Source organism: Tribolium castaneum, chromosome 8 (genome assembly GCF_031307605.1).
Source record: "Tribolium castaneum strain GA2 chromosome 8, icTriCast1.1, whole genome shotgun sequence".
Taxonomy (NCBI): domain Eukaryota; kingdom Metazoa; phylum Arthropoda; class Insecta; order Coleoptera; family Tenebrionidae; genus Tribolium; species Tribolium castaneum.
The window spans coordinates 9347578-9356898 of record NC_087401.1 but is presented as its reverse complement, the minus strand read 5'-3'; the positions used below and the strand labels follow the sequence as shown (position 1 = coordinate 9356898).

The window sequence follows — 9321 nt, the reverse complement described above, 5'->3', positions numbered from 1 at the left end:
ATCGTTTTTTTTTAACTAGATTAAGGTGTTTTGAGTGAGCTATGTGAAAGATTTTTCGTTTCAGAGCAAAGAATCTATAACAAATTAAAACATAATTTGTTGTTTTGAGCCAGAATTCAGCGTTTTTATCTTGTTTTAAAAAAGTTTTTTTAGTCAAAGCAAAGAATTCTCTGAAAATTGATGACCCTTAAATATCTCAAAAAAAATTATAAAATGGAAACTTACAAATGTTTAGACTGCAAATTTAGTTTTAAGTTTATATTTTATTAATAAACAAAATTAAGCATCATTCAAATACATACATGATATCTCAGCGAGTTAAAAAAGTCCAATATTGATCTTTAAATAATTGAAAAGTAAATTTTTTTTACAAAAAAATATTAAATACAGGGTGCTCAAAAACTGGCGCACTAACTCAGTGGTACGTTATTGAGAAGCAAGTGCAGATTACGGGAAAAATGTTAAAAAAATTCCTTAAGTTATATTTTAAAAAATCTGGAGCTACAAACTTATTGTGTTAACTTCTTTAGTTTTCATTATTTTTTTATATTTCTATGTTTCATACCAGGTAATCGTTCCGTAACAAAACGATGAATAATTATTTTAAAATTTACTATCAGATTTTAGTAGTTTTTTTAATTTAAAAAAATTAAAATTCATCAAAAAATTCACAATGTGTAGATGTGCCAACACTGGGAATTATTTCCTAGGAAACCGTTTCAAAAATAATTTATTTTTATTGTTGCTCAAATTCTATTGCGATCATGACTTTTAGACAACGTTGCCACATATCATTTACCTAAAATTAGTTATTTATTAATAACTTTAATACAAAGATTTTTTTAACTATTTTTACCAATATATGTAACCACTTCTCTACCACACACCATTGAGTTGGTGCGCCAGTTTTTGAGCACGCTGTATATTTCTAGCCCTCTCTGCATTACCTAAAATTACGTTCAAATATATAAGGGGTTTCAGAAATCAACTACAATTCAAACTTATGTTTTATTTTTAATTGAACACTTGAAATTTTATTGCATTTTTAATCGTAGCTTTTAATTCTGATGATTTAAATCTAACTTGTATTTAACGATTCTGCTCAGTTTTTGAAATAAATATATTACACAAAAACTAAGAATTTTATAAAAGTAGTACTTTCATCACTGTACAGAACACTTAAGAAGGTAAAAAAATAAGAAATCATTGAATAACCTAACAAAGTTAATTAGAATACTCCATTTTTTGTTTTTGCTTCTTAAAGATTTTTATCCAATTATTTTAAGTACCGGCTTATAGAAACAACAATAATTTAATTCGCAATTAAATGCGTGATTAACTGATCACGTGACCAAATTGAAGCAATTTGGTTGGTCCATCAGCGTTGTTAACTTTTAACCACAAATTAAATTTTAACATAGTTTTATATACATTGGCATAGTTTTCTATAAATTATCGATAACTTTTACTCGTAATTTATAGAGTCTTTGGTGGAAGTCCATTTTCCTCTAGTATTTTTATTGTGGTACATGAAAATATTTGTTAAATTCCGTTTTACCAAGAAACAAGAATTATATCAAATCGTGTAAAAATGTTTTCACTATACCTACAAAAGATGTTTAACTTAAAAAAAAATCAGTATTACTTTGCAAAAAAAAGAAATTATCAGTATGGTTTCTTTACTATTGGGTGTTGTACCAAAGGTGACTCATTCCCTCACAAGTTTGTTTCCACATCATTTTAAATATTTTAGTGTAAACGGATTAAAGCTCGTTTTATTTATTTTTCTATATTTTTTTGATTTCAAATCGCTTGAAAAAAATATCGTAACTTTTTGAAAGTTTTAGAAAAAAATTAAGTGTGATTTAAAAATAAAATAAAAAATCAACTAATGTTTTGATCATTTTATTTTTTTATAAAAAAATGATACGTAATTTTTTGATAAATTTTTTTGGAAGTCTTGTATATGACCGTATTTTTTAAAGCCATTTGAACTTAGGTTTTTCCATAAAAACATTAAAATTGTTAAGCTGTTTAAGTTGTTAAAACATTGTTGAGGTAATGACTTAACCTAAAAACTACATAGTAAAAAATGATTTTGTTTATTATTTTACTTAAAAACTGAGTTTCAAGTTTGTGCATTCGCATTAATGATTAAATAAGCGAACAAACAAGCAACAAAAATTGCTGGTATTTATTGTTAAAAGTATACACCTACAGGTGTGTTACTACTGTTACTACTAATATCATATTTGCTTTCCACATGTGAAAATTATCAGTGTTATCAGTTATCACAGTTATTTTTAATACTTATAATGTCTTTTATCAAAAAATCACAGCTACGTTCTTCATTACATCATGGTGGCCTTGCTCGCATCCACTTGCAAAGTAAGGTGCCCTAAAGCAGAATTTCCAAAAATCTTCAAAATTACAAGTAGGTTACAATTTTATTTGAACACCTTATCAAGTCCGTTTTGAATAAATTTTATCAGACGACGTCCTTTATTGATCAATTCTGTTATCAAAAAATCAATTCCTATCATTGTTTTATCAGCCCAGTATAAAATGAAATTTCGTCACAAATGGCAAAAATACTCCCATTTTGCGCCCTTTTCCTTGTGACACTAATAGTTATTTACTTGTGGAACGTGTCAAATTCCATAAACTACGAACTGGAAGCCAAGGAAGAGACTTTATTACTGTCCGACTATGAGAGAAGCCAGCGAGGTGACCCCTCAAACTTTTCTCAAATTCTGCAACAAGTGAAACACATAACCGGGTGTCTGGACCGACCCATGGAACCCAAGATCCAACAAAGAGGCGACTATTGGGTGCTGTACAACTACATAGTGGCCCAAAAACGGTTCAAGTGCCACGAGAGTGTGACCATAACCACGTTGGGCGACTTCACCTTCCTTGATAATATCTTACCAATGGTGGAACGCTGGAAAGGGCCCATAAGTGTCGCCCTTCATGCCCCCGGCACTGACTTCAACGCCGCCTTGGACGCGATTAAACACCTGCGTTGCCACAGCGCCCTTGTCAGGGAATTTGTGACCTTTCATATTTTTTTCCCGAGCGGCCACATGCCGCCAAAAAATTTAAAAACGTACGACTTTGAAGACGACCACGAATGTCCCGAAACGTTGCTTTTGCCCAACTCGACCTACAAGAGCGCCCACCAGCTCGTTTTTCCGATAAATTTAGCTCGAAATATTGCACGTGAAATGGCACAGACCCACTTTATTTTTCCCTTGGACATCGAACTGTACCCCAGCCCTTACCTCATCCCCAAATTTCTCAAAATGATCGCACAGAACGGCCCTTGGGCCACGCCCCGTGTGTACCCCCTTGCGGTCTTTGAAATCGAAACTGGGCAAAAAATCCCAGACAATAAAACGCAAGTCCAGGCAATGCTGGCGAAAAATTTGGCCGTGCCCTTCCACCACAACATTTGTGCCCAATGTCACGACATTCCCAAGGCCCTTAAGTGGCAAAAAACGGCCGAAACGCCCGGTTTGCGCGTGTTTTACTCGGCGAAACGAAAGGGAGAGTATGTGCATTGGGAGCCCTTCTACATCACCACGCACCAGGAACCACTGTATGACGAGAGGTTCACGTGGGAAGGCCAGAAGGATAAGCTGGTTCAAGGGTTCGTTTTGTGTATCCTGGACTATGATTTTATGATCCTGGATAATGCCTTTTTGGTGCATAAGCCGGGCATTAAAGTGAAGACGATGGACGAGAGGAGGCAAGCCATGACCGACTTGACTGATATGAGCATTAAAACCGAGATTATGCCACAGCTGGAGATTTTGTTTGGGAGGAGAGGAGGGTGCGAGGTGTGAAAATGATAAGCTGAATTTGTGATAAAAATCTTTTATTGATAAGAATTAATAAAATAAATAAATAGTGATACAATACTAAATTATTAGAGATAATCTGTTAAGACAAACAGGTTGTAAATTTTGTATTTGTCCGAATTAAGTAATAAATCTATCGAACTGATAAAATTTTACTTAACACCAGAGACTCATTTCGTAAAAGTTACAAGTGACAAGGCTATTTTTTACATTATACAGGGTTATTCTTTAGAAACTATTCTTCAAAATTTTATACACGATTCAAATCAACCATTTTAAATTCAAATAAATTATTTTCAAAATGGTTGAACTTCCGGAACGATAGAAAATTGGCGCCAATTTAGAAAGTTTAGTAGCCACCTATTTTTATTGCATTTTTAAATTTGTCTTATTAAACTTTTAAAGTAAAGTGTGTCCTAGTTGGTAGTACTTCTCTGTCATACTTTCATAAAACCAAAATTCAAAAAAATTAATAAATAAAATGTCTGTCATATTTTATATAATATCACTTCTCTTGAACCTTTTAGACTAAGTGAATAATTATTTTTTCATTTGATAACCAAAAATTTGAAGCGTTTTCTAAAGTTTTCAAACCTGTCAAATTGTCAAATTTTAAGGCTACTATGATTTTTTGAAAGTAATGATCACAAAATGATTATAAGAGCTTTTTTTTAATAGAATGATACCGTTTTTTTTAATAGCAACAAAAAACGTCAATTTTTATAAAAATTTGTATTAACATCTTCTACAGGGTGATTCAAAGTACCAGGTGCTGATAAAGGACATCAAATTGAATTAAAAGTTTCAATGACAAAGCTTTCTTTCACGAGATCTCTCTAAAGTTTTTGGTGCTTTTGGTCATATTTTTTCATTTCTGTTCGCGGAAACGACAGCTTTTGCAACATTAAATAAATATTTGTTGGAAAAAATCAACAATTAATATCTTTTGACGTACAAAACAATTACAAAACTTACAAAATCGTCAATAAACTAAATTCGACATCGTAGGAACTAAAAGACCAAAAATCGATAGCGTTGCTAAAGAAAACAAATCAAAAAATATATAAAAATAAACTTGCTTGAGAAAAATGACTTCATTTTTGTGTCTAACTGAACGTCATTTATCACCATACAAAAGTTTGTCCGTCACTTTTGAATCACCCTGTATATCTATTTCTTACTGTTTTTGAAATAATCGCAAAACATGGAACAATGGCTGATGATTTTTATTTTTAATCCAGTAAACTTTTGAAAAATGTTATAAAATTGTGCTATTAATTAAAAGAAATGTTCGATTTGTTCACCATTTTTATTCAAAAAGTTCGAAATTCGATGGCAGACCCACTGAGTTACTTAGATAATTCACTAAGTTATAATAAACCGTAATTAAATATTATTGTTTTACTGATTATTCGATAATAAATCAGCTAAAAACCACATAAAATAATAAAGTTTGACAATTGTTGACCATTTTGCAAAGCCTACTTGATTAACGACGAAAATTACAAAGTAAAATTCGTTTTTTGTGATTATTTTAAAAACTGTAAGAGATAGATATAGGATGTGTTGATAAAAGTCAAGATAAATAGCAATGTTCTTTTAAATTGCCGTTAAGAAAATAGGATCGTTCTATTTAAAAATGTGAGTTATAGCCGTTTTTGATGAGCATTTTAAAAAAATCATATTAGCCGTGAATTTTAACAGTTGACAATTTTGAAAATTCTAGATGGCTCCTCAAACCTTCGATTATCAAATGCAAAAAAAATATTCACTTATCGCAAAGAGTTCAAGAGATGTGATATTTTAAATTATCCCCTGCGAATAAAAATATTAACAAAAAATTGACATATGTCACAAACTATGACAGATAAATACTTATAACTTAGGTAAATTTTATTCAATTGAAGAAAGTAAATTTAAAAATGCAATAAAAATGAGTGGTTTCTACTTAAAATTTTAAACTTGACGCCAATTTCTCGTAGTTCCGAAAACTTAGCCATTTTGAAAATAATTCACTTAAACTCGGAATAGTCAATATATATCGTATACAAAATTTTAAAGCTCTAGCTATATTTTGAAGTTAAAAATTTTCTAATGTAGGCCCGAAAAGAATCACCCTATGTTACTATAGAAAAAGTATACAGGATGAGTCAATAGTAGGTTACTTCTGACATGTCCTAAGATGCAACCAAAAATACTAATTGCACTTACCACTTACCACCTGGAACCTTAATTGAATCATGACTGGTTTTTAATCTTTTAAATAATAATAATAATACATAAGAAAATTTTAGCAAAACTGTCACGACAAACTTGAAACTACCCAGAACAGTGCAATCTTGATTACATTTTTTTTATTGGTATTGCAATTATCGATTGCATATTTATAGAAATTCAAAAATAACCCACTAGTGACTAGTGACTAGTGACAAGTAATAAAGTATAAATTGCCAAAAGACATGATGACGTTGCGTTCGTTAATACGTCTATTAAATCATGAAAATGAAAGAAAATCACAAAAAAATTCAAATCAAACAATGCAACCGTCTTTAAACCCGTACAAAACCTTCATTTCTGGCAAAATTCGTTGCTCGATCAGTTTATTGGTTTCCTTGACCAACTTACTCCTCCTTTCATTTTTGGCGGACTTTTCCTTAATCCCTGGCCTGTGTACCAAAAAGGCATTATCCAGAACCATCAAGTCGTAGTCAAGCACACACAAAATGAACCCATTGGTCATTTTATTCCTCCTTCCTTCCCAACTTAACCTTTCGTCATAGAGCGGCTCCGCATTCGTACCAACATAAAACGGTTCCCAGTGTTTGTGTTCATGAATCCTCTTCACCACCCGAAAAACCCCAAAATTTTGCGACTCATTTAACCGTTTCCATTGATCGAACTTCGGGATTTTGTGACAGGAGTAACAAATATCCTTGTGAAAGTAAATTGCAAGATTTTTATCCAACATTTCGCGAAGTTGTGACTTGTTTTCGGGGATTTTCTCCCCCGATTTGATCTCGAAAACTGGCAAAGGGAACACTCGAGGGTAGGGACGGTCCAGGGGCGGCTCGTCCCGGGCGATCATGTCCAGGAATTTCGGGATAAATCCGGGATTGGGGAACAGTTCGATGTCCAGCGCTAGGACAAAGTGCGTTGTTGCCATTTCTCTCGCAACGTTTCGACCCACATTGATCGGGTAGACGAGATCGTTTTCGGCTTTGTACGTTTGGGCCGAACTTTCCCGAAACGGGGGGTTTTGGGCGCAGTCAAAGGCCCCCTCAGGCCAGGAAACCTTAAATTCTTGTGAAAAAAATCCCCAAGTTTTGCTAACTCACCGTTTCTGGCGTATGTTCAGTCTCGAAGAAAATGTGAAACGTGACAAATTTTTCAATGATGTGATTGGTGCATTCGCGCAAGTAGCGGATCGAAGCGACTGTTCGGTCGAAGTCGGTTCCAGGGGCGTACAAGGCGACACTAACAGGCCCCTGCCACCTCTCCACCAGTGGTAGCAAATTTTCGATAAAAGTAAAATCGCCTTGTGTGGTCACTGTGATGCTTTCGTGGCATTTGAATTGGCTTGAAGCTGGCACGTAGTTGGACAGGACGAAAAATTGGCCCCTTTGGGTGATTTGGGGCTCCATGGTTTTGTCGAAACATTTGGTAATTTTTTTTACCTTGGCTAGAGTCCCCAAAAGTGGGGAATTTTTAATTAATGTGGGTTTGTGGTCACTAGTAGAATCACTTTTTTTTCTTACACTGTACGAAATTAGATATATCGTAAGTAGAGTGGCGAAAATAACAATAATTGTGAAACATTTTTGACTGGAGATCATACCGCGATACTGATCAGTTACGGTAGATAATTACTTAACGAAAATATAAATTTCCTGTCAGGCTTTTCTCTTATCACATTTTTATCAAACTATTGTTGAGTTTAAGTGAAATAAATATATCATGTTGGGGATAAAACTGAAAGGAACCGTGGAACAAAAAATCTCAAATGTAAATAAAAAAATACACTGAACTTTCTTTTGTAAAATTTTTAATAATAATAATATAAACTTTTGAAAATAAAAATCACTGACAAATTGCCAAATTCAAATTCGCTCACTTTGTAAGCTTCATCTATAATATGTTCAAGAAAATAGTACTTACTGGATTTGTTGAAAAAAAAAGGAAAAGTTGTATATGTTTAATAAAATTGAAAAAAGTAAGACTATGTTTACTTATTTGAACAAATTTTGTTTTTGTATTGGTTTGTGATTACTGATAATTGTAATCTGATCTTTTTTATGATAATTTTATAGTCGTTTACGTTATTACAGTTGTTCAAAATAGTGCCTTCGGAACAGCAAAAATTTTTAAGTTTAGTTTCTTTATTTTTAATATTCAAATATTTTTTTCGTTACGTTGTCTTAAACATTGTATGCGCTGTTTCAACGAAATTTTTTGACTAATAAATACCAGAAGACAATGAGATTCATTAAATCATTACGCAAAAAACGAATGAAGATTTTGATAGATAACAAATGAGTGAAAATTATAAAAACCATTTAAATTTTCACTTTTAACTCAACTGGCACTTAAAGAATTTGCTCTAAAAGTGACAGTCTACGAATTAATTTATTAATTTTTCTTGTCTTAGTTTCGCATTCATAATTCTTTTACGAAACAGTTATCTCATATTTTTTGTGCCTATTCTTACTTCTATGTCTATGTGTTTAATTTAATTTGATTTTAATATAATTTATTTCTAATATTAATTATGAAAAAAAATGAAGAAAACAAAACATACGTAAACAACTTCAGATTTCATAAATGTGTAAACAAACAGTAAAAATTGTGTTAAAAAAAAGACTTCTTTCTTTGGTTGCGTTGTTTTAACGAAATTTTTTGATTAATAACAGAAAAGGTAGAAGGGATAAGAGATCATTTTTTTGGCATAAAATAAATGAAGATTTCGATACATAACAAAAATAAGCTTAAGTATTTTTTTTTATCAAATAACAATTATTTCAGTTTTAAATAGATCTTTGTTTTAGAGCACCTCAAAAATTTAATCTACTATAATTTTGTGTCTTAAACTACAATTAGATAATCGCTTTTACATTATTGAATTTATTCATTTCATTTGCTATTATGATACGTAGTTTTTTAGTAGCAAAGGTTGGCAACTCAACTTGCACTTTGCAAGAATTTCCTTTCAAGGCGACAATTTAAATTAATTCATTAGTTTTTGTTGACTTAGTTTTGCGTTCTTTTATTTTTTTACTTTTTTAAACCTTTTTCTTCTTTTCTTTCTTACTTTTGTATTTACCTGTTTCAGTGTTGTTACATTACTAATTTATTTCTTATAATTCTAAATAGAAATTAACAAAAAAACGAAAAATACGTAAACAACTTTAGATTTTCACAACTGTAGAAAAAAATAAAAAAACTGTGAAACTTAATAGTAATA

At 31.7% G+C, this 9321-nt stretch overlaps 3 protein-coding genes across 3 annotated transcripts in view; 1 reads left to right on the top strand and 2 right to left on the bottom strand.

Moving 5' to 3' along the window:
• The first annotated feature begins 2582 nt into the window (after nt 1-2582).
• LOC107398128 (beta-1,4-glucuronyltransferase 1) lies at nt 2583-3848 on the top strand. The gene has a single exon (XM_015981144.2). The coding sequence runs from the start codon at nt 2583-2585 to the stop codon at nt 3846-3848; it is 1266 nt and encodes a 421-aa protein (XP_015836630.1).
• Nucleotides 3572-9321, bottom strand: part of LOC660424 (uncharacterized protein) — a 62899-nt gene continuing 57149 nt past the window's right edge. The window contains exon 6 of the mRNA XM_966655.5: nt 3572-3582. The gene's annotated coding sequence lies outside the window, so the exon portion shown is untranslated. The remainder of the gene's footprint in view (nt 3583-9321) is intronic.
• LOC660181 (beta-1,4-glucuronyltransferase 1) lies at nt 3864-7743 on the bottom strand. Its single transcript, XM_008196738.3, has 2 exons — nt 7199-7743; nt 3864-7155 (listed from the first exon to the last, which is right to left on the bottom strand). Exons 1-2 carry the CDS (start codon nt 7694-7696, stop codon nt 6394-6396), a joined length of 1260 nt encoding a protein of 419 aa, XP_008194960.2. The 5' UTR covers nt 7697-7743; the 3' UTR covers nt 3864-6393.